General features: G+C 38.9%; 1 protein-coding gene across 1 annotated transcript in view; it reads right to left on the minus strand.

Annotated features, from left to right (window-relative positions):
* Positions 1–26,405, minus strand: part of THADA (THADA armadillo repeat containing) — a 424,131-nt gene that overhangs the window by 357,915 nt on the left and 39,811 nt on the right. Inside the window, exons 16-21 of the mRNA XM_044659462.1 lie at positions 24,194–24,345; positions 20,031–20,253; positions 18,552–18,687; positions 18,077–18,213; positions 13,349–13,510; positions 10,260–10,417 (exon numbers count right to left, since the gene is read on the minus strand). Coding sequence (XP_044515397.1) covers positions 10,260–10,417; positions 13,349–13,510; positions 18,077–18,213; positions 18,552–18,687; positions 20,031–20,253; positions 24,194–24,345 — 968 coding nt within the window. The remainder of the gene's footprint in view (positions 1–10,259; positions 10,418–13,348; positions 13,511–18,076; positions 18,214–18,551; positions 18,688–20,030; positions 20,254–24,193; positions 24,346–26,405) is intronic.

The raw sequence follows: 26,405 nt of genomic DNA on the forward strand, positions 1-26,405 counted from the left end.
AAGGAGTGAGAGAGGGAAGGAAGGAAGGAGAGAAGGAAGGAAGGAAGGAGGGAAGGAAGAAGAGGAAGGAGAGAAAGAAGGAGGGAAGGAAGGAGGGAGGATGGAAGAAAGGAAGGAAGGATGGAAGGAAGGAAAGAAGGGAGAAAGGGAGGGAGGAAAGAAGGGAGGAAGAAAGGGAGGGAGGAAGGAAGGAAGGGAAGATAATTTATTTGTTGAGCATATTCCATATATAAAGCACCGTGCTAAACACTGGGAATACAAAGGGAAGAGTCAGGCAGCTCCTGCTCTCCAAGAGCCCACATTCTAATGAGACACAATACACATATAAAATTTCAACTGCAAGACTGCAAGTCAGAGAGAAAGGTTCCATGGTCTTTAGTGTCTATCTGCAAAACAGATGGTAATTCCTCTTCTTTAATGTCATTTCCACTGATGTTTGAACCATTTGACAGTGCCAAGGACTTGAATTGCAAGAACTTTCCTTCCTGGTCTCCAGTGGTTGTGGCCATACCCCCTACAAGATCTGTTTCCAGGCTGCCTCTCCACTGAGTCTGTTTCCCGTGATTGTGACTGAGAACACTGGACTAAAAGCATGGCTCTTCCCAAATATTCTGGGTTTAGATTCCTAGTTTGTCTCCATCAGGGTCTAGGGAGAAGATGGCAGTCAAGTAGTGGTGGTGGTGAAAGAAAATATACAATCTCTTAAAACTTCTGTGCACCCTTTGCTTCAACACACCCAATGTCTGCTTGCTAAGTCTCTAACTGATGAACACTGCTAAATGATTAACTCCTCAACTTTCTTCCATATCTAAATTTGATTTGCTTTTATTCAATGTTATTCAATTTAACAAGTATTCATTAAAGGCCTCTGCTCTCTGCCCTGTTTACAATCCTACAGAGGAGTCCAAAAATATATATATGATGTACTCCCTAACCTTGAGGAGTTAACAATCTACTTTGCTCCTGGATCTGGTATTTGTCTCATCATTTTCTATTCTTTGTAGAATGGCTATTTTTTCCCACAAGTCAGAAACCTGAGGAAATTAGGATGGAAAAGGCAATTTAGTCCAGAATATTTCATCAAGTTGTAAGAAAAGCCCTAAAATATGCCTTTAAATTCAGGAAGCTGAACTAGCTTAATAAACATAATATTTCAGCTGTTGATATAATTTGAGGTGATTATTGGTTAGAAACCAGTAGTCATAAATGAAACAGGCTATAGTTGGAGAAAAGAACCTCAGCCTCTTTTCAAAGCTAGTAAATGTACACACCCTATTTACAGGCTATTTCTGAGTAACTAAAAACAGAAATAAAAGAAACTAGAGGGATGCAAAAAAAAAAAAAAGGCAGCTGCTTATATTGTAGAAGAGAGGAAAAGGGAAACCATGACAGCAGGCAATGGCTGTTTTCTCTAGCAATAAATGTTAAGCAGGCAGAGGAAGGTCAAAACGAAAACCCAACCCAATGCCTTAGTTCAACCTCTGCTCTAAAATTACAGAGGAAAATATATGCTAAGGCCCTGGGTAGAGGAAATTCTTACAAATCAGTACCTCTTCACATCTGGGACTAAGCACATGGGTGTCACATATCCCTTGGAAAGATCACCAACCAAGTCTATCAATCCAAACCCCTACATTAGGGAAAGATCAAGCATGAAACTGAGACACACTCAAGTCAGGAAGCTGCATGATAAGGTTGCCTGCCCCGCTCACTCCTTAAGCTTCTCAACTTACATCCCTCAAAGGTGGTTTTATCTCTGACTCTTGTCCAGGGATATTATGAAAGAACCTTTCATTGTGTGATTACACTGTAGGAGGGAACGTTAACAGACTCCTGGATACATATTAATTTGTAAAACCAAACCCAGAGAGGACAATGGCAGTGGGGTGTCAAGGTGGAAAGATCATGGTGGCTGAAAGGAAGGCTAGGTTCAAATCCCATCTCTGCCACTAGTGAGCTTTAGGATTTAAGCAAAAAACTTGACTTCCTCCTGTGCCTTAGTTTCTTTATCTACAAAATGAGAAAGTTGGAATGGATGGTTTGTGATGTGCCTTCCAACCAGACTTCTTTGATTCTCACATCGAAATTATTTTATTGGTTCTTCTTACAGTAGCACTCTATGCTCCTTTTCTACAGCAACAAAAGTTCCCATTTATTCCTCTCACTCCCTCTCTATACCAGTTCCAAAATTTCAATATGTGTTTCTGTGATCTAGCCAAACAATTGGCAAAAGGCCATAGCCTATGGAAAGAAAAAAATTAGAGGAGACCCCAAATAAATCAAGAAACAGAAAGAACCTCCCTCAGTTCTGCAGAGAGACCTCCTAATTTCAAATCTCATTATCCTGTTAAAATTGGGCAGATGAACAGCTCCTAGAAGAAAGAGCAGGGTAATAACTATAACTCTCACTGAGGGTGAGTTTTTTTTTTTTCACTCCAAAGGACATTCAAACAGCCCAGATGTTTATTCTGTTTGGGGGTTCAATTTGTGGTTCTGCTGACTGGGTGTCTGGATCTGGGCTCCAGCAGAGATGGTGGCAGCAGGGCTGAGGCCCTCCTGTCATTGCCACCAGACACAGGATAGCCAGATTTGGTGGAAGCCTGGGAGCAAAGCCTTGTGGGAGGCTGTTAGCTCCTTTTAAGACAGGAGGCCTCCATGTGCTTCAAAGCAACAAAATATCTTATTTTGAAATCATAATTTTATTTTTAAATTCCTAAAATTTTCATTTTTGTCCACAGTGGAGAACATACACACACACACACACACACACACAAATCAATATGAAATCATGAATAGACTATTTCATGTTGTCACTGGTCAGTCATTTAGTCATTTCCAACTCTTTGTGAACCCCGGGGCTAGAGCACACCAGGCCCTCCTATCTGCCCCTACCTCCCATATTGTCCAAGCCCATGTTCACTGTTTCCATGACACTCACTGTCCATCTCATCCAGTGCTATTCCCTTCCCTTTTTGCATTCAATCTTCCCCAACATCAGGGTCTTTTCCAAGGAATCCTGCCTTCTCATGATATGGCCAAAACATTTAAACTCCAGCTTCAGTATTTGTCCTTCCAATGAATAGTCTATTTCATAGCATTTGCTTTAAAAATAAAAAACATGTGATAAATTCTACACTTTCCTTTCAAAACCACCTTGCTTGACAGTGCTTCCTCTGAATTTCTTTTATGCTCTTTTTTTGGGCATTAAAAATAATGTTTATGATGGCCCTTTTTTTCTGGTATTACTATTGGTATCCTCCTAATCTGAATACCCTCCACCCCACCAACCAACTAAAAGTAAGAAAGAAAAAATAAAATTCTTGTAACAAATAAGCAGTCAGAAAAATGAATCCATGTCCAAATACATGCCTCTGCACCTTGTGTTCTTACCTTTCTGTTAGAAGGTAGATAACATGCTGAATCACATGCCTGCTAAAGACATGGTTGCTCACTTCTTTGATTAGAATTCTGTGCTTGGGAGACAGCTAAGTGGCTGTGTGAATAGAGCCGGGTTTCGAGATGGTAGGTCCTGGGTTCAAATATGACCTTCAGACACTTCCTAGCTATATATAACCTTGGGTGGGTCACTTAACCCTAATTGCCTAGCCCTTACCACGCTTTTGCCTTAGAACTGATACTTAGTATTGATTCTAAGACAGAAGAAGGTAAGGGTTTTATAAGTTAATAATGATAATAATAATAATAATCCTATGCTCCAGGTAGCTAGGTAGTTCAGTGGATAAAAAACAAGGTCTGGAGAAGGGAGGTCTTGGGCTCAAATGTGACCTCAGATACTTCCTTGCTGTGTGACCATGGGCAAGTCACTTAATCCCCAATTGCCTAGCCCAGTAACTGCCCTTCTACTTTGGAATTGATACTTAGTATTGATTCTAAGACAGAAGATAAGGGCTAAAAAATTCTATGCCCTTCCAAAGTTGCTTCTCTTTATAATGTTGTCTTCATATATGTTCTGGTTCTGCTCAATTCACTCTGCAACAATTCATACTACCAAGCATACTCTAAAATCATCTAATCTGTCACTTCTTATGGTGCAATAATATTCCATTATATTCCTATTCAATTTGTTCAGCCATTCCCCAATTGCTACCAAAGACAACCCTTGAAATTGTAGTCCTTTTCTTCCTCTTTTAATTCCTCTTTAAGGATCAGGAAATTTCTTTTGCTTATGACTAGTCCTTCTCCAGTATTATTCTTTCTCTTAACTCTCCTCCCCTTCACTATCTTTGCTTGTTTCCCTGTTGTTTGATATGTTTCTAAAGAAACTGTTTAAATGTGTGTTCAATCCTCCTTTGTCCATTTCAGATAAGAGTGAGATTCATCTGATGCCCACCCCCTCCACATTAATCTATTTTTACACACACACCCCAATTATGAAAAGAAATAAATCTGACTCTCTTCTTCCTCCTCTCTTTACTGCTAGTATATTCCTCCTTTTACCTTGCCTTCTCTTTCCCTTCCTAGAATCTTGAGAACAGATCCAATTTCTCCCTCTCTCCCCAGGACCTCTGTTTTCCTTATTTAATTCACTTGATATCCTTTGAAGATAGTAAGGTCCTGAAGGGACATTTGCTTCTTCTCCCCTTATTAGAAAGGTCATTAGAAAGGTTTCTATATGGTCTTTTCTCATTTTCAGGGATTCCACTTCTTGGGTAATGTTTCCCACATTCTCTTCTAAGCTACTTATTCTTCTTCCAGTGCCTTTCTTAGGAGTCTATTTTCTTAGCCTTTTTCTCATTTCTTCTAAGTATTTACATAATTCTTGGAGAGAATTTTTTTTTTTTTTTTTACTTTGAGTCTCTGCTTGCAAGTACTGCAGAATCAGTTTTGCAATAATGTTTGAGACTAGATGGTATTTTCTTTGATTTACTCATCTCTTCAGCTATAGTTCCTGAATCAGAGCTCTGTGAGAGGGCTGTGTCCCTTGCTGCACTGCTGGGGGAGGTGGTCAACCCTGCTTGCTTTTGTCCTCGGTCCCTTTGATTCTTGCATTGACCTCCACCTCCAGATTTTGCCACCCTCAAACAGGAGGGGCCAAACTCTTGTTTAAGCAATCATCTTGGTAGGAAACCCAAATTATTTTTTAAAATTAAACATCAATGAAGCTACAAAACAATTCTCTTGGAAGTCAGTCAATAAACAAGGATTTATTAAACACTTTATGCCAGGCACTATGCCAAGCACTGGAGATCAAAGAAAGGTAAAAACAATCCCTGCTCTCGAGGAGCTCACACTATATAATGGGAGAGTTATGTACCAACAAGACACATGCAGGGTAAACTGGAGGAGGAAATCATTTGAATTAAGAGGGATCAGGAAAGGCTCACAGAAAGTGGGCCTGGAATCGAGAGAGTTCAAACATGGTGGAGGGGAGGGGAGTAGACAATGGAAATGCCCGGAGTTGGGAGCCTGAGTGCCATCTGCAAGGAATAGCAAGGATGTCACTGGCACTGAATCCTGGAGCCCTTGGAGGGGAGGAGATAAGACCCTGGCGAAGATAGGAAGGGGCTGGGTGATGAAGGGCTTTAAAAGCCAAACGGGGTTTTCTACTTGATCCTGGAGAAAATAGGGATCCACTATAATTGATCAAGTAAGGGTTGACATGTTTAGACCCAAGCTTTGAGTTCTTTGTCTGCTGAACAGATTGTGGACTAGGGAGATCTGAGACAGAGAGAACCACCAGCAGACAACTGCAATAGCCTAGTTGTAAGGGGAGGAGGTCCTGTGGCAGAGTAGTAGCAAGGTCAGGAGAGAAAGGAGCACATATGATGGCTGTTAGAAAGGTAAAATGGATTGGATGTGAGCAGTGAGAGACAGTGAAGCACAGAGGATGACCCCTAGGTATAGAGCCTAGGTGCCTCAGAGAATGGCGGGAAGAAAGATAGGTTTTTATGGAAAGATAATGAGTTCAAGAGGTAGTTAGGTGGCTCAATGGATTGAAATCCAGGTCTGGAGGCAGGAGGTCCTGGGTTCAAACCTGGCCTCGGGCACTTCCTAGCTGAGTGACTGTGGACAAGTCATTTAACCCATATTGCCTAGCCCTTATTGTTCTTTTGGCTTGGTATCAATTCTAAGGCAGAAGGTAAAGGTTTAAAAAAAAAAAAGATAATGAGTTCAGTTTTGGATATGTTTAGTTTAAGATGTCTACAGGACATCCAGTTATAGATGCCCAATGGGCATGTGAAGACTTGAGAATGGGGATAGGCAAGAGATGAAGGCTGGATAAACAGATCTGTGAATCATCTGTGTAGAACCGATAATTGAATCCAGAGGAGCTGATGAGCTCACCAAGTAAAATAGTAGAAAGTGAGAAAGAAAGCCTGTGACAGAGCCAAGCCTTGGCTCACCCCTGGTTAGGCAGGATTTGGATGAGGTTCCTGCAAAGGAAACTGAGAAGGATCAGTCAGATAGGTAGAAGGAGAACCAGGAAAGCACAGTGTCACAAAAACCTAGATTAAAGAGATTATCAGGAGAAAAGGATGATCAACACAGAAAAGGGCTGGAGAGAATGCAAGAAGAATGAAAAATGAGAAAAGGCCATTTGATTTGGCAAGAGATTATACAGACAGGGAGTCAGGTCTGGAGACAGGAGGTACTAGGTTCAAACCTGGCCTCAGATAGCTTTTGGTTGGGTGACCTTGGGCAAGTCACTTAATCTTACTTTCCTATCCCCTTCTGCTCCTATGCCTTGGAACCAAAACCTAGTATCAATTCTAAGACCAAAGGTAAAGAAGGTTTTTGTTTGTTTGGTTTCGTTTTTTCAAAGAGTTCATTTGTAATTTTGGAGAAAGCAGTGTCAGTTGAAGAATAGGGTTGGAAGCCAGACTGTGATGAGTTAATGAGAATGAGAGAAAAGGAAGTGGAAGCACCTATTGTGAATGGCCTTTTCATAGAGTTTAGCCACAAAAAGGTAGAGAGATAAAAAAGATAATAGCTAGAGGAATCATTTGAGGGTTTTTTGAGGATGGGGAAGAGATGAGCATGTTTGTTGGTAATAAGGAAGCAGCATGTAGACAGGAATAAATCAAAGACAAATGAATGAGTGGAGAGATGAGAGAAGGGGCAATATGCTAGAGCAGAATGGAATGAGACCACTTGTGCAAGTAGAGGGATTTGCCTTGGTAAATACACCCGACTTTTTATGTGAGACAAAGGTGAAGACAGAGATAATGACAGAAAGTATCCAAAAGATGAGAGAAGGAAGGGAAAAGTTCTTTTTGAAGAGGTTCAATTTTTTCAGTGAAATATGAAGAAGGTTTTCAAATGAGAAGGTAAAAGGAAGGGGAACCACTGAAGCTTTGAGGAGAGGCAAAAGGGCCATATGTGGTGGGTGGGAGAGTGAATCAATTACAGAAATGTTAAAGAATTACCTTGTGGCAGTGAGGGCCCAGTTAAGATAAAGTGGTATAAATCTGAAGTGGACCCCCTCAATGAGGTTTTGTTTCATAATTTTCCCTGGTTCCCCTCAGAAGTACAAGAATAGAAATGAAATTAGTAGATGTTGGAGCAATACAAGGCTGGTGACTGGCAAGGCATAACTGGACATAGGATAAGGGGGCCAAGGACTCAAGGGTAAGGAATAATGTAGAGCTGAACTGGTTCAAAGAGAAATGATGGAGGGGATTTTATAGGGTCCTTATACTACATTAAAATCATTCCTTCAATCATTTTTTTTCCTTTCCTTCTCCCTTTCTCAATAATGAATATAAATCAACTTACTCCACACATTCAATATCTACAAATAAATTTAAGGATCCAATCAATGTAAATGTAATATTATAACAAATTTGAATTCAAAGGGTTCTATAACTTTTATACCAGCGTTAGGGGTGTCCATGTGACCAAAATACAGGTCAATGCTGCTTTAAGTAACAGATGGGATTCTAAACAATTAATTGTGTGATAATTCCATCTTTGTAAATAAAATTTCATTTTAAAGACATAAGTAGAATATTTTAGTTAAGTGGCATAGTAGACAGATCACTAGATCTAGAGTTAGGAAGACTCTTCTTTCTAAGCTCAAATCTGACCTCAGACATTTACTAGCTATGTGACCCTGGGCAACTCACTTACATTCCATTTGTCTCAGTTTCCTCATCTGTAAAATGAGCTAAAGAAGAAAATGGCAAACCACTCCAGAATATTTGCCAAGAAAATCCCAAATGGGATTATGAAGAGTCAGACAAAACTGAATAACAACTGAACAGAACATTCTGAAAAAAATCTATGAGGAACTCCTTTTTGATTAATCAGTGGCTCTCTCACCTCTCCATATCTTCTTTTTGGCCATTTCTGAGCCACGTTTTACTAAACCAGTGCCTACTTTTACCTCACATACAACAGATTCAGAAACAAAATTTACCAATAACAACACGAAAGACACTGAACTCCAGCTGTTTCACTCAATGGTAAGCTGCTTCTAAAACATTTGTGTATGAGATTATCACATGAACTACCACCCAGAAAAATGACCATTAGAAGGGAAGCTACTGTCATGTGAACAAAATAGGCACATTTTATGAGGGAAACCACCATAAAAAGAGGAAGAGAAGTTAATGTTTCGTTTATATGGTCTTCCTACTTTTACAGCCATCTATTGATTCATAACTTAGTAAAAATATGCCTCCATAATATAGTCCTTCATAAAAAAAAAAAAAGATTCAAATCCTGAGGGATACATAAAATGTTAAAGGACTGTTAAGTTTCTCATCATGAGTCCTGGGGTTCTAAGTAAAGGTAGGTTACTATTAGAACAGATTTTCTTTCTCAGCTGCAATGAAAGAAAAATAATTTTTCTCTTCTATAAAAACCAAAACCAAGTAGTTGGTCACCACACCCACATGTGAGAACATGTGTGTACACACCACACACACATACACGCACACACAGAGGCTGTTTTGACAAGTCCTTGGAAAGTTGGGAAGAGCAGAGAAGGGAACATCCGTGCGTGTTTACTTCGTAGCAAGATGGCAAACACGGGGGCAGCAATCATTAATCATGGCTGGATTCCATGCTGAAGATGTTGGCGTTGGCACTGCGGCCACTCACCAGCACTGACTGTACGCTGACTCTCGGACACACATGCCTGTTTGATTTGGAAGGAACTAGGGTACAAGGTGGGGTGAGGGTGGGAGGGGGCCCGATACCATTCTCTGCCCTTCTCTATCTTGGGGCCCTGAAATATGACAAAACCAGCTGCTAACCATATGAAAACACCAAAGTTAGAGACAGTGTGAGAATAAAAATATTGTCATTATCTCCACGGCACTTCTCATGGACTACCATGAAAAGTGTACGGAATGAAAAAGGGCAGCCGCATACTATAGACTCGTATTTATTTTGTTCTAGAATGCTGTAACACCTTGGGAAAAAGTAAATATTTATTTTCATTTGAAAAATGTTAAACAGAAAATACATGCTGCATATCTTTGCTGGAAAATCATTTTTGTTGAAACCATATGGAAAGGAAAGGGGAATCAATTAAAAACAGAAATCTAATAAATCTAAAATATTTCCAAATGAAATGCTTGTGGTAAGCTAATTTCTTGTAAACACTGCAGTCAAGTCCCTTGAACAGTCCCAGATGGTGAACTAACTTTGTGGTCTTCAGCTAAAAGTCAGCCAAAAAAACTACACTTTTATTATCTATGTAGTAGGAAACACGAGATTCACAATCAATCAATATTATGCTTTTTTTTTTTTGGCAAAACTCTCAGGACTTGTATGAAGTCTTACTGAATAGGCAAGGTTAGCCAAAACCTAAATTCTGGTGTATGAAAAAGGAAAACAAAAGTTGGGGTGATGAGTACCTTTATTAATGTACTATTATATCAGGTTCTGTGAATGTACTTTTTAAAAATCCTGGTTCTTAATGCCTAGACAAAGGCAAGCAGCCATCCTGAGTCTCCCTTAATTATTAAAAACATGAAACTGTATTGAAGAAAAAGTTACAAAAATATTAATTTTTAAAGTTGTGTTGTGAGTAGAAGTTTCTGACATGTTCTGCTTTGAAATGACACAAAGGGGGATAGCTAGATGGCTCAGTGGATTGAATGCCAGGCCTAGAGATGCTGGGTGGGTTCAAATCTTGCCTCAGAGACTTCCTAGCTGTCATTTAACCCTTTGCCTAGCTCTTACTAGTCTTCTGCCTTGGAACCAAAACACAAAATTGATTCTAAAAAAGACGGCATGGGTTAAAAAAAAATTTTTTTAATGACAGAAGAAATGAAGAGCTTCCCTACCTGCTCCACTGTCACTAATCCATCAGGAGCTTCAGGCACAGCCTGGAGAGGCACAAGTTGGCATAACATGCCTAGGAGCAAGGCAACTTCTTTCATACTTCTCCAGCAACATACCAGTACTGCCTGAGCTGTTACATCACAGGACTGTCCTTCTTTACCTAAAAAAAAAACAATACAAATTAAATTCTGCAATGTATACTGAATGCCACCACACAAAAAGCACAGGGCTGAGGATGGAGATGCAATAATAAAGAAAACAGGTGCCTTAGTGACTCTTTTTTTTTTTAAAGATGCCTCCTCTTAGGAGCCATTGTTGGGGGAGTAAGACGAGCACACAGATGACTACCTACAAATTAAAATCTGATTAAGTGCATGAGAGGTACATAAGAGTGTTGAAAAGGAGAGATGTCTGATTTGCCCAAGAAATGGAGGTACCAAAATCACAAAATTATAAGTCACTGGTGAATATATTCTTGTTTCTCTCCCCAAGGATATATTAGAGATGATTCATGAGGGCTGGTTAAAGCTAAAGGTAGGATGGAGGTCTTCATTCCCTCCTCCCATCCCATCTTGAAGCCAGAATTCCCAGCTTGAGGCTGAGGAGTTTGGGAAGACTTAAAAAAAAAAACAACCTTTGAGCTGGAGGGGCTTGGTAGTATAGATGAGATTTCAACAGGGAAAGATAATGGAGGTAATGGGTGAGGAGGACATTATAGAACTAGAAAATAGAGTGGACAAAGGCATAAAGTCAAAAAGACTAATAAAAATGATCATTTTTAATAGCATAAACTGTTCTGGGAAGAGCAAAGAGATAAATATACTCTGTTGCAGCATTAAGTTAAGTCTTAAGAAAGAAAAGTTTATTTGTGAATGTTGTATGAATTATCAGATTAGGGAAATCAATTCCTTGTTTTTCTAATTTATTTAGTTGTTTAGATTTTATTTAGTCTCAGATTTATTCATTTAAAACTATCAGCAAACCTAAGTTTTTCCTCTGGAAAAGAAAGTTCTTTCTATCTCATAGCCAAGCACAAAATGCACGTCACTATCTAATAATTTGGTCCAGGTGGTTCTTAAATTGGTAAGACATCCAGATAAGCCCACTGAAATCAAAATCGATGCAAAGAGAACCCAGAATCCCATTTTACAGAATCTGAGAGCCGGAAAAGACCTCAGGGGCCATCTTAGTCCAACCCATCCATCCCCAAAAGGAATCCCCACTCTAACAGATGCATATAGCCACACATGACATACCCTATTAGACTGATCCTCGGGGCATACCCTCTAGATGAAGCCTGTGATTTGCCTTTGCTGATTTTCTCAGGGATTTATTCCAAATTGATCAATACAATTCTCTATGATGTAGCAGCAGCCCCACCTAGAGGGCAGCCAAGGCCTCCTCATGTGTTACTCAGATCATTTCTCTATGGCACTAAATACTATAGCAGCAAGCCCATAACCATTTAAATCTAGTCAGTGAACGTGAAAACCAATAAATCCCTAAGAAACTCTCAGCTTCTAATATCCTTTTACAAAAAGGCAGAAAGTTATATAACCTTGCCCAGTGATTAAATGGAAAGTGAGAGCTGAAATGCTGGAGGCTTGACATAGCCCAGAAGTTCCCATTTCATCCCGAGGAGAAAGGCTCACTTTCCTTTAAAAGTCAGCTTGATTTTAACAACTCCTGAAGCAGATAATCATGAAACATAATGCTGGCAGGAGCTGTACACTTCCCCAACAACAGATGTTCGTCAGGGCCTCACCAACTTACCCAGCAGGAGCCCTCTGCCAACTCTCTCTCCCATCACAGTCTTATTTTTAGATTTTCAAGACAGATTTCCCAAATTAAGGCTCTTTCATGAGGGGACCTTGTGTGATGTCCTGGGAAAGTTTCCTAAGCACATCACAGATTCTTCTCTTTTCTAGTGCTTCACCCTGGATGGAAATGGCCCTCCATTCTATGCTAGTAGAGCTCAAAAATGGCGCACCAGAGAGGATGGGCTCCCATTGCTGGCCTCATTATATATGTAGCCTCTCCTCTGAGGTCAGACTAGCTGGATTTGGAAAGGCCTATCCTCTAAAAGCTGACCATGAAGAGATGAATTTTTTCACTCTTAACAATTCATAAAGACTTTCTACAAAAGTAGAGAGTGGTTCTAATTTGTAATGGTGGACCAACCAGTCAATCATGTCACAAGTATTTCCTGAACACTTATTAGGCCAGGTGTTAGGGCTACAAAGACATAAATGGTTCAGGCCCTGCCCTCAAAGAGCTTCAAATTCCATGGGAAACAATGAAATCATAAGTCCTTCAAGTGGGTATGTTGTATAGATATTTTCACAACTAAGAATACTGCAAACACTACTTTCCAGAAACGTTCTGGGTAAGAGAAAGAAATGTTGGAGTCAGAATGCAGATCAAAGTATACAATTTTTCACTTTAGTTTATTTGGTTTTTTATAGGGGGGGGTTTGGTTTTATATGAATATTTTCTTACAACAATGAACACTAAGGAAACAAATTCTGCATGATAATACATGTATAATCCAGATCAAATTATTTACTATTTCTGAGAAGGGGGAGGGAAGGGAAGGAGGGAGATAATTTGGATTTTATAACTAAAGAAAACTTTAATGGAAAATTGTTATTACATGTAATTGGAAAAATAAAATTGGGAAAAAAAGAAATGTTCTGGTTAAAATAACAATAAATGCAGTAATGATGATAATACAGTTAGCATTAAAGGTTTATAAAGTCACTTACATGTATCTCATTTGATCCTTACAACAACCCTGTGAGGCAGGTGCTATAATTAATCTCATTCTACAGAAACTGAGGCTAAAAGAATAAAACTAAAAAAAAGTAAAAGACTAACCCAAGGACATGTAGCTAGTGTCTGAAGCAGGACTTGAACTCAGGTTTTCCTGATTTCAAATCCTGCGTTCTAGGCACTGCGCCACATAGGTTTCTTGCTAGACCTGCAGACTGACTCGCTGCTAATAAGACAATAACTACAGCACTTTCAGATAGCGTGGTCTGCCTAACAAGCACTCATGCTGAATGAAATCTTTAATCTGTAATTGCATTACCTTTCATTTCCATAGACGTAGTAATCATTGGGGCACCAGCAGCAGCGACGTCCTCCAAATCGAGGCTCTTAAGTTTTTTTGTCATTTTGACCTGGTTGAAATAATCATTTGTGTCTCGAGGCTGAATCTCATTGAGAATCATCTGCAAGCGACTTGCCGTTTCTGAGAGAGAAATGATCATGTATGAGATGGACAAGTCGGTGGCCCCCTGCCCCAGCAGAACAGCTAGGAGGGGGCAGAGCCAAGCAGCAGGGGAAGCTAGAACCACTGAGAATCCTCTCTAGCCAGCCTTCAAAGAGCACCTCAGCATGAACATAGGAGTCACAGAACCAACATGGGATGGAGTGAAGTAACTCCCCTGCAGAACACAGCTGGAAAGGTAGGCAGAGAGGGTCTATTTCATGGGGGAGGCCCGAGCTGCATGGCAGGATGGCCCACAGGGCACCAGGCTGGTGTCAGCCCAGAGTGAAGCTCGGGGCTGCTGCCCAAGCCAGCGGCCAAGACCCACACCCAGAGCACCCCCAGAGCAAGGCAGTCCCTGCCTGGCTGGTGTTAGCCTAAGGGGAAGCCCAGAGCCCTACTCAAGCCCCAGAATAAGGGGCTCACAGTGCTCCGGGTCCTGCAAGTCATCAGCAGTCCCTGGAATCATCATGCCATCTTGGAGGAACCAAAACTTGCAGAAACTCAGAAATAGAGCTAAGGGTAACAGGAAGGAAAAACCTAAGTTTAAGAGAGTGCCCACCTTTAAGATAAAGGCTAAAAGGCCCCTCGCCACCCCCAATTAAAAGGCTGGGAAAATGAGTGAACAGAAAAAACAAAAAGAAAAACACATAATCATTGAAAATTCTTTTGGAGTCAAAAGCATAATAACTCCATGCAGGACTCCATTGCTCACACTGAGAAGGGGCTGCTGATGAATGAGGCATATGGGTGTGGGTACATACATGGGAATGGGAGCACTTCAGGCCCACACACAAGATGGGGAAGAAGCAAGATGGTAGAAAGTGAGCAGGAATGTCTCCATGGAATTAGGAGCTCTTAACTTTTTGATCTTAATAGTTTGTGTGTCGTGGTCCCTTTGGCAGTCTGGTAGAAGCTAAGAATGCCTTCTCAGAATAATGTTTTTAACTGCATTAAATAAAAAAATAGAGGGTTAAAAAGGAAACTAATTATACTGAAATATCATTATCCAATTTATCCAAATGTATATATTTTTAAAGTTCACAGGACAAGAGCCCCCTTCTACAGGGGTCAATGAAATCATAAGTCTTTGAAAGAGGCATGCTACATACCATGTCTCACAACTAGGTTATCACAAATACTACCTTCTAGAAATGTCTAGGTCAGACCTATAACCTCTGAGGCACCACTAAAAAAAAAGCAATCCAAAGCATTTTCTGAATATCATGAGAAAGAATGGATGAGAAAATGAGAGATGGAGAGAATCACAAAAAGAATGAGAGAGAGCATCGGAAAGAAAGAATCAGAGAGAACAAGAAAGAAAATAAGAAACAGAGAGAATAAGAGAAGTAGACAGAGAGTAAGAAAGAATCAGACACAGAAAATGGGAAAGAGAGAGAAGAGAAAATGTTGGGGGGAGGGGGTGTGAACTCCTTAGGACTGGAGAACTGGGATTGTGCTGGGAATGGGGCTTCTAAGGGGATGTAACTCAATTCCAGCTTGAAGACAAAGGTGAGGCTTCTTGTACCTGGGGACAGAAAAAAGATGTACACAGCTGAAGAGAACAAGTCAGCCTCTTGTAATGGAAAGAATACCAGGATGTTGGAACCAGCAGATCTGCTATTACCTAAATCTATGACTCTGAACAAATCACAAGAGATTTTTCTGAGCCTCAGTTTTCTCTTCTGGAAAATAAAGGGGTTGAATTAGATTGGGGTTCTGAACTTAGGATGTGTGAACTTATTTTAAAAATATTTTGATACTTGTGTGTCAGTATAATTCATTTCCTTGGTAATACTATATATCCTATTTTATTTTATGCATTTAAAAACATGATTCTGACAAGAGATCTAGAAGTTTCGCCAGACTGTTGACAAAGAGTTAAGAACCCCTGGACTAAATTATTTCTAAGGCCCCTTCCAGTTCTCATACTATGGATTCTATGATTCTGAAAAAGTAATTTATACAGCGTCTTAATCAAATACTTGTATAGCAGTAAAAGCTGCATATATAATTGAAGTAATTTGTAAAAATGCTATTTGAAACTAATTTGTTAAATATTTTACTAGGACAATCATAGCATATAATTGTATACTGTGTTTTTATTTCTGATCCCATGATTAAAAAAATAGTTACCATAACTGAGAAGGGAGTGTATCCCTGGAGTTAGTAGAACTGTAGTTTATCTCAGTAATGAGATGAAGATTCACTTTCCCTTTCAATATAATTTCCTGATAATTTCTGCAATTAATTTAAGAGAACTATTAAACGTTTAAAAATTAAAATTGTTTCAAACTTTTTAAACTGCACAAGTACTTTATTAAAGCTGTATTAAGATTTGGAAGATGCCTTTTTTCTGTCAAACTTTACATTTGTAAATGTGTTTTATTTAGGATGATATTAAAATTAGATGGTACTCCCTTAAAAAAAAACCTAGCTAGATAGTGGAGAAAACTGACAAATAACAAACTAATAATCCATAATCAACATATCAATGAACAAATATTTACAGAACACCTCTTTTGTGCTATGCCCAGTACCAGGCTCTAGAGGAGATAAGTATAAAAGGCAGTGTTCTTGATGACAAAGAAATTATCACTTTGCACTCATTTGTTATTTTATTTAAAATCTCTGCTTCAGATCTAACTCATTTCTGAAGTAAAGATAAGGATGATTTACTAAAGCCAAACAAATGATCACGGGCCAGTTAAATGAAGAAAGAGCAGGGAAGGCTACAATAAACCTCGGGGGAGTACAATAAACTACAATAAACATAAAATAGGGGGGACTCTATACTGTGAGAATGATGTTTTTGTGGGAATTTAAAGTAAAATGCTTGTATGCCCTAAGGTTTTGCTATGGGCAACAACAAAAGGTCAACATAAACATAGAATTTGAGGCCCAAAGATGTAAGTTGTGTTTTAAATTCCTTATCATGGGAAGAAATATTTTAGAAGAATATAACAATGATTAAGGCTAGCCCTACCTCTCCAACCTGTCTGAGCCACTTGAGGTACCAAAACCCAAACCAGGGAGTGCTCCTGGCAACAGATGCTGGTGCTAGTCCTAGGCCAACTGTTATCTACAAGCCTGGCTGTTTTCCACCATTGTTCAGATGGGAAAAACAAAGGGCTGAGGTTTAGTACCTAGACAGACAGTAGAGTAAGGCGTAGAGCACAATCTCTGGAGCCTCAGTGTCAAATTCTTTTCCAGCTTGTTTTTAGCCAAGATTAAGATGCAACATTTCCTGCCTAAAATGCACCTCTTGGGTGCGATAGGGATGGTGCCAAATCAGCCTAAGACATCCCTCCTGTGTTATAATGGCTACTTTTAAAATGCACCTTTCATTTGAGCTTTGAGTTACATTTACAAACTTGGCACCAGAGAAGAGTGTTTGACTTTAAATCCCAAAGAATAATTCCTCCCCACTTCTTTAATGATCCAAATCAAGTCTCCTAGCTCGTCAGGATCTAGGCTGGTTAGGCAGACATTGAGTTGCTCTTACCCAGAGTTCTATCCCTGGGCTGTCCCTGCCTGAAGACCCCTAGCAGATCCCTGTGGTGGTATCAGGCAGTTTTCTCACTGGGGCCTCATACTATGCCTTGTTGGCTACTCCATGACTCTCAAGGATTCGCTCTGGTTCTTGCCAACTACCCGGCTCCAAGCATAGACCCTGCCTAGTGGTCCTCCTTCAGCCATGATCCACAACACAAACCTGACGATGTTCAAGAAAGAATCCAAACTACCCCAAGGTGAAGTCCCTTGATGTTAGCTGGACCCAGGCTACAAAAGGTAGGTTTCTAATTGTGTGTGGGATCATTGGTTCCAGAGCTGGAAGAGACCAGAGAGCACCTCACCTAATCCCTTAATTTTACAGATGAAGAAAATGAGGCCAAGAAATATCTTACCCAGAGTGACGTGGACAGCACATAGCTAGGAAAGGATTAAAATCTAGGTCCTTTTGATGGTAAAGTCTAACAATAAAGTATAAAATCTCCTACTATTAATATCATAAATCTTTATAATTTAGGACTTACACAGATGAAGCAGTAAGATTATTTTTAAGAGGGAACATGGTCTAAAAGAAACAACACTGGATAAGATTTGGATAAGCAAATCCCAACTGTGACTTTCCAGTTGTGTGATCTTGGGCAACCTAAGAAGCAGTTCTCTCTGGGGCAGCTGGGTAGCTCAGTGGATAGAGAGCCAGGCCTAGAGACAGGAGGACCTAGATTCAAATCTGGTCTCAGATACTTTTTAGCTGTGTGTCCCTGGACAAATCACTTAACACCAAATGCCTAGCCCTAATCCCTCTTCTGCCTCAGAACTGATACCTACTATTGATTCTAAGACAGAAGGTAAGGGCTTAAAAAAAAAAAAAAGATCTGTAAGATGAGGGAGTTTGATCTTTTTTTTATTTTTTATTTTTATATTTATTTAATTTTGATCTTTTTAATTTTATTTGCTATGGTCTCTTTCAACTCTAACTCTGTGAATCCAATGACCTTTAGCCTTCTTTTACTAAATTATTTTCTTTATTTGTCTTACCTGAATCAGTGTCCATTGGGATGAGGCCCTCTGGGGAAGAACTCTGAACCACTGGTGCTACTACAGCAGAAAGCCTGTAGGATGTCAAAATGAGTTTGGCCACCACATTCCTCCATTCAGTCACCATTGCCAGGTTGCTTCAAGGAAAACCAATTGGATGAATTTAAGCACACAAAGCAAAAGGGAGAAATTTAAATTTAAATTTAAAAAATAAATTTAAAAATAAATAAGTAAGCTTAACATACAATTTCCACATGAGGTTTGGTTAGGTTTTTTTTTTTTATCTTGAGACTGGTAAGTTCTTTTGTTTAAAATAAATAATAAATAAAATAAGTAAAACTTCATAAGACAAAATATTCTGCTAGTCATTGTTAATTAGATTATATCTTATAGACAAGTTTTAAAATGAAAAGTTCAAGTGATCAGTCATCTTCCCTAATGATTTTTCAGAATAAAGTCATTTGAATCAACTTACTTTAAAGATAACTGCTGAAAAGCCCCTATTATACAGTGAACTCGCCCATACATTGGAAACAATGCTGCCGCCTGCAGTAGAGAACTTTCAGCCTGTGATATTTCTCTTTCAAGATTTTCCAAAAGGTATCTAATAACTAGAAGGAAAGGAAGAAAGAACAGATGAGGAAAAGTTAGTTAATCTTTTAAAAATTTATTTAATTTAAGATAAATGAATTAAAAGCATAAATAGCAAAACAGTTCTTCAAAATGTAGATTTTTTTCACTAAAAAGATTAACTAAACCATACTCCAATTTTTAGGCAAGATTATCTTTTCAAAGCTAAATCTAGTATCATTTCTTCTTACTTATCCTTTTGTAATGTTCAGCTCTGAAAACCACGTGCTCCAACTTGATAGTTATCACATTATCATCCTCTACCATTGCCCAAGTCACATCGCCCAGAACTACAGCTGACTTCTTTTCCCCACTCTCGTGGGGAACTCATTTATTCATGTGCTGTTGATGGTGTTTTTTCTAATACCTTTGTGAGAATAATTCCCATTTCTCTCTATGGCTTCTCCTATTCTGGTCCCAATGCTTTCCTTCTTACAGAGATATCTCTAGGCCTCTTATAGCCAAAGATGAGTTATTCAACGATAATGAGTAGGCCTGAACAATCTTACAAGCTAGAACTTGCAACTAATTAAATAGTAAGCTAAGGACGGAAGGGGAAAGGAAAACACATCAAAGACTCATAAGAGCTTTTGAATTTAAAATGCACATAAATATGTTTTAGAAAATACGAACACACATATGCATAACAACTCTGAGCATGAACAGAGATAATAGATATCTGTCCTGTTCTCCAGAGCCAAAAAAAAAAAAAAAGTAATGTTATTTTTAAATAATATGATTTGTTTGTTTTTAAATATGGTTTGCTTTTTATGGTCTTAACTCTACATTAGCATAGCAATATTATTATGGATGAAAAGTATTTTACAAAATAAAATCTTAAACCTTTTTTAATGTACAACTTAAAAAGTATGAAAAAGAGCTATAAGAGTAAGCTCAAAGCTAAATGGAATGCTGATAAACACAAAGTAATAATATACTATAGTCTAGCATAATAACAAAATATAATGTAATGTAGTTGAGCATAGCATAATACAATATAGTATAACATAACAACATAACAATTTAGCATGGCAATATAGCATAATATATTGCATAGTATAATAATATCATATAAATATAAGATAGCATGAGATAGCATAATATAATATAGTCTAGCATTATAATATAATATTACATACCATACTATAACATAATATAGGCATGGATACCCATGTCATACTTTTACTGGAAAGCTACTGAGTAAAAGAATGTATAAAGTTCAAATATTTCACTTTCAATAAATATTCTAACAAAATGAAGAGGGGTATTTTTAGATGCATGCTTTTGAAAAATGCAATCAAATGGTCACTGACTCAATACAAACCCATTAATGCATTCCTTTCCACAAAAGCAACAGGCTCCTCTCCACCTGCCTGGCACGGTGAAGGCCCGAGTGGATTGTTAAAGAACACAGCCAGGGCTGACAGCAAGCCCTCTTGACCAATTAAGAATCTGAGCAGATAGGAGGCTGTGACACAGTCATACGGCTTGGTACTAGTGCTCAAATCCACTGCTGCACGGAACAAGGCTTGCAATTTCAAAGAATCCTAGAAGTCAAAAACAGGCTGAGTCACTTTTTGCTGGAGTATCCATCAGTTTCTGTATCAATGAATGTTATTGCATTACTAATTAATTTGGTTTTAACAATTACGAACTGCTTACACTATAACAACAATAACAACAGAGGCCTGGACAGGTGTTGAGAAGAATACTTTTGGGGATCACAACTTAGAAATTCCTCATATATGTTGGGAACATTAAGTCATGCTGTTACATGTGTTCGCATGTGAACAAGTGCACATATACACAAGAATTATTATGTTGGAGTAAGATAAGAAGCCAATTACAGGCAGAAAGACCTGGGTTCAGATACTGCCTCTGACACACACTAGCCTCGTGATTTTGGACAAACCACTTAAACTCTGGGTGCTCTAAACTAAAGGTGTCTAACTGGAAGCTCCCAAAGGGAATCAGATTAAAAGGTAATTGGGAAAGGTTTTAACAAAATAAATAAAATTACAATAAAACACAGACAATGTCAATTTGTGGCTTTCTAAACTGATATGCTGCGTGCAGGGCTCAGTTTCTGATGGAATTTGACACAACTGTTTTAGGCAACTCTAAGCCTCTAAACTGAAGAGAAGATGCCCACTTGCAATGATAGAAGGAAATGCCCTTATCTGGAAGTGTCCAGTGAAATCACAGGCAGTCTTATCCCCATCCCTAATTAATCGTAAAGACCATCTACTAGGATAGAGGAATTTGCATCAAAGATAATTATACCCATATCAGGAAGGCATGGATGAGAGAGAGGCAGAGAGACAGAGAGAGAGAGACAGAGACAGAGACAGAGACAAGAGACAGAGACAGAGACAGAGACAGAGAAAGGGAGAAAGATAGGAGGGAGGGAGGGAAGGAAGGAGAGAGAGATGAAGAGAGAGAAAAGGAGAGATCGACATACAATGATATGTGTATACATGGGATAAGACCAGTAAGAGGAGAGGCTTAAAAAATAATAAAGTCCATTCCCCAATTGATAAATGGGCAAGAGACATGAATAGGCCATTTTCAGATAAAGAAATCAAAAGTATCAATATGCACATGAGAAAGTGTTCTAAATCTCTAATAATTAGAGAAATGCAAATCAAAACAACTCTGAGGTATCACCTCACACCTAGCAGATTGGCTAAAATGAAAGAAGGGGAGAGTAATGAATGCTGGAGGGGATGTGGCCAAATTGGGACATTAATGCATTGCTAGTGAAGTTGTGAACTGATCCAACCATTCTCACTGGCAATTTGGAACTATGCTCAATAATAAAAGACTGCCTGCCCTTTGATCCAGCCATACCATTGCTGGGATTGTACCCCAAAGAGATCATAGATAAACAGACTTGTACGAAAATATTTATAGCTGCACTTTTTGTGGTGGCAAAAAACTGGAAAATGAGGGTATGTCCTTCAATTGGGGACTGGCTGAACAAACTGTGGTATATGCTGGTGATGGAATATTATTGTGCTCAAAGGAATAAACTGGAGGAATTCCAGGTGAACTGGAAAGACTTCCAGGAATTGATGCAGAGCGAAAGGAGCAGAGCCAGAAGAACATTGTACACAGAGACTGATACACTGTGGTAAAATAGAATGTAATGGACTTCTGTACCAGCAGCAATGCAATGACCCAGGACAATTCTGAGGGATTTATATAAAAGAATGCTACCCACATTCAGAGGAAGAACTACAGGAGTGGAAACAGAAGAAAAACAACTGCTTGAACACATGGGTTGAGGTAGACATGATTGCGGATGTAGACTTGAAACTACCACACCAATGTAAGTATCAATAATATGGAAATAGGTCCTGATCAATGACACATGTTAAAACCAGTGGAAATATGCATCAACCAATGGGGGGTTGGATGGGGGGGGAGCTCAGGGAGTGAAGGGGAAAATAAGAGCATGAATTATGTAACCATGTTAACTTTTCTAAAAAATAAATATTAATAAATGGTTTAAAAAATAATAATAAAGTACTAGGGTGTCAATATCCAAGGAGTCAAACAGCTCTGAGCATGGAGAGTCTTCAGCTCCCCATCTCACAAGAAAAACTACACAAACAGATATATAAGTGTGAAGGGTGGATAGAGGATGGGGGGGGGGGGGGGAAGAGGCCAAACAGAAACATCTCAGTGTCTCAGACGCAGGATATACTCCATAAATCATTCTAATAATCTTTATTTTTTTTGTTTAACCCTTACCTTCCATCTTAGAATCAATACTGAGTATTGGTTCCAAAGCAGAAGAAAGGTAAGGGCTAGGCAACAGGGAATAAGTGACCTTCCCAGTCACACAACTAGGAAGTGCCTGAAGCCAGATATGAACCCAGAATCTCCTATCTTCAGGCCCAGCTCTCTGTCCACTGTGCCACCTATCTTCCGCTCTTTAACCTTTCTTTGTATCCCCCCACCCCCATGTAACACCAATCATAGCACATAATAAGTGCTTAATAATTTTTTTTTTCACTCAGCCATTCGTCATTTCCCTGATGTATGTCACTGCAGCATCCACCCAAGTCTTAGGGCCAAAACAACTAAAAATAGAAGCTCACAGCTCTGGGGCCAGACCACAGCTCAAGCTCAATGACAGCCCCAACAACAGGCATCACACCTCTGTAAAGCTGAAAATAGAAAGGCCACACCAAACCTCCAGTTTTGCTACTTTGCTGGCTTCCAGAAACATCTTCCAGCAAGAGCCCCAGAACATGGGCTCAGAAGCAAAGTTGGACAGCTTACATCTGGGAAGTTCCCAATATATCCGGCTCATTACAAAAATCCCCAGACTGCAACTGCAGTTTTTAAAGAAAGAAGCCTTAATTAAGTTTCCATATCTAATTCACAGAAGAGGGTACAATGCATGATGATGAGGGAAGGGTGTGTGGGTTTAATAGCTGGGTTAGAGTAAAGTTCAAATAGAATTTCTGAGATTCATTCTCCATTTTAACTATTACTGGGTTTGGGGTCAGGGACCTGCCACTTAGCTCATTGCTAAATTCAGCTTTTCAAGCTACTGAAGAAGGGGCTCCAAAAGTTACTTAAATATTGTTGGTATCAAAGACAACATGACTTAATTTTTTTACAACTGACTTTTTTTTTAATTTAAAAAAAAAAAAAAAAGGAAAACCCCTTACTTTCTGTCTTAATAACAAGGACAAGAGCTAGCCAAATGGGGTTAAGTGACTTGTCCATACATACATACATAGAATAAATAGATAGAACAGATGGATGGGTAGATGGATAGATGGATGGATGGATGGATAGAAAGATAGGCCAAAAGATAGATAGATAGATAGATAGATAGATAGATAGATAGATAGATAGATAGATAGATAGATAGATAGAACGAAAAATAGATAGATAGAGTAAATAAAATTGTCAGAAAATCCTTGACATTCCTTTCAACCTATAGCTACATCCCCCACCTAACAATGTTTGATAAGAGTAGCCTTTTTTTTTTTACTTCCCAACTTCTTCTTACTCTCTCCTTATATCCTGACATATGTAGTAGGAATAAATAAAATGTTCAAAAGACACAGAAAGAGAAAAGAAACAGTGGGCAAGATGATCCACAAATTGGATTCTCTGTCCCTGACAAGTCGGGAGAAAAAATATTGGTTTTAGGGTCTGAGCACCTGGGTTCAAATCCTAATTCAGATAACTTGGCCAAGTTACTTCCCCTTTCTTGTCCTCTTTCTCTTCTTTTGAAAAAGGAGCATGTTGGATTAAATGGTGTTTAAAGTTTCTTCTTGCTTCAAATCTTTTTATAAAGTGACCCCAGCCAAGTAACTCAGTTTCTTCATCTGTAACATGAGGGTATGAACCAAGTTATCTTTAAGATGCTTGCAGCTCTAGATATAAGAAAACTAGAAGTTGCTCCTACGTACCATGAATTTACATTTATATGGGTGGGGAAAAAATAAAACTTCCAAATACCTGAAAATGTACAGTAGTTTTGGGGAATTTCATCAAAAGATCAAATGCTAAAATTTTCACTTCTTCAAAAGTGCTCGAAAAACATTCCATTATTGTTTCAACTCGGGAAAAATTAATCTCTTGACTCAGCTGAAACACTGTTTGAGCTTTACCTAATTTAAAAAACAAAAACAAGCATATATCTTTCCAAAATCAGTAAAAGTGAAAGGAAGGAACTTTACAATTATTTGTTAAGATTTACAAAAAAGAAAAACAAAAGAACAAACACTATCTCTTAACCACAAACACATACTTCAACATAATAAAAGTAATTTCTTCACTGTCTCTTTATAACATAACAATTTTTTTTATAAAATACATTAGCGTTCATCTTTATTATTAACATGTTTGCTTAAATAAATGAGTGCTTCACAACAACGCTAGCAATCATCTCTTAATGACTCTCCCCCATTTCCTTCAATCACCATTTCAAAACTTTTTCTTTCCTAAGGACTCCAAACTTATTCCTCCCTCCCTGTCATGGGCCTCTGAATTCCCTTGTTTTATCACATATATTCTTTGTTCAAATCAACTGAGCCACTCTGTTCCCTGTCTCATCTCCATCTTGCTTTCTTCTACCTCTGCCCCTTTGCCCATGTTGTCACACATGCCTACAACAGATTTTAGAGTCTCTGCTTCTGTCTGCTGAAAGAATCTCTTCCTTCAACCCAGGGTTTCCTTTCCCCATGAAGTCCTCCCTTAACTTGTGATTTCTTCCCCTCTCCTCAAAGCTGAAAAATTCTCTGAGCATTTTGCCAGAGTCTCTCCTTTACACTTATTTCATTCATTCTTTTGTGAACAGCTCTAATAATAGGTGGCATTTATAAGGTTTGTAAAGCTCTGTGCACATATTATCTCATTTGATCTTCACAGTACCTCTGTGGGGTAGGTGCTAATACTTAATCCTGTTTTACAGATGATAAACTGAGATAATCTCCCTGGGGTCAGATACCTGGTAAAACAGGTGCTCAAAGCAGGATTCAAATTCAGTTCCTCCTAACTCCAAATCCAGTGCTCTATCTCCAAAGTCACCTCCTATCAACAAAACAGTTTTCCCCACCAGATTCTAAACTTCTTGAGGGTAGGCTCCAGTTTATATCTTATCTTTGTCTCCAGAGCACCAAGGAAGCCCAGTGATCATTTTCTACCACCTCTCAACTCTTGTACCACTTAGCCACCTCGAATTTCTGCTTATCTTTTAAAATGTTTTGTCTTTCCACCTAAATTGTAGGTTTCTCAAAGGCAGGAACCATGTCTTCAACTTTTCTGTATTCCTAGCACCCAAGTAGAGAGGTCATTTAATAAATATTTGATAACAATGACAAAGTTGAGTTCTAGACATGATTCATAGGTTCCACCATCTTCATCTAAAACCATGTAAAGTAGGTTAGGATGTAATTCCCAAGAGAATATAGGTAGGAGCTATATCCCTGAAGAAAAGCACTATTTTATTTCTACATTTGCATCTCTGGCATCTTGCAGAGAACTTTGTACTTAATAAATGTTTGTTAGATTAAATTACTAACAACTGCGTTAAGTATATGAAACAAAAAACAAAATCTTTTTTAAAAAGTATATGGGACAAGAGTCAGGCCTAGAGACGGGAGGTCCTAGGTTCAAATCCAGCCTCAGACACTTCCCAGCTGTGTGACCCTGGGCAAGTCACTTGACCCCCATTGCCCACCCTTACCACTCTTCCACCTAGGAGCCAATACACAGAAGTTAAGGGTTTAAAAAAAAAAAAAGTATATGGGATAGGGCACCTGGGTAGACTGAGAGCCAAGCCTAGAGATGGGAAGTCCTAGGTTTGAGTCTGACCCCAGATACTTCCCAGCTGTGTGACCCTGGGCAAGTCACTTAACCCCCATTTCCTGGCCCTTACCACTCTTCTGCCTTGGAGCCAATACACAGTATTGATTCTAAGATGGGAGGTAAGGGTTTAAAAAAAAGTATACAGGACAGAAAATATTGTTCATAAAAAGAGGTATTTGGTTGTCCTAAGTTATCAGTCTATTGTTCTATTCCTTCATTCTAACAAATATGCTTTGTATATTTCCAAATCCCCACCTTTGCTTACACTGTGCCTCTAAATACCTCTTCACCTATCCAAATTCTACACCTGCACCAACTCTCCCCACAAAGTCTACCCTGGACACTCTGGCTGGAAGGGATT

The sequence above is a fragment of the Gracilinanus agilis genome, chromosome 2 (assembly GCF_016433145.1).
Source record: "Gracilinanus agilis isolate LMUSP501 chromosome 2, AgileGrace, whole genome shotgun sequence".
In the NCBI taxonomy this organism is placed as follows: Eukaryota; Metazoa; Chordata; class Mammalia; order Didelphimorphia; family Didelphidae; genus Gracilinanus; species Gracilinanus agilis.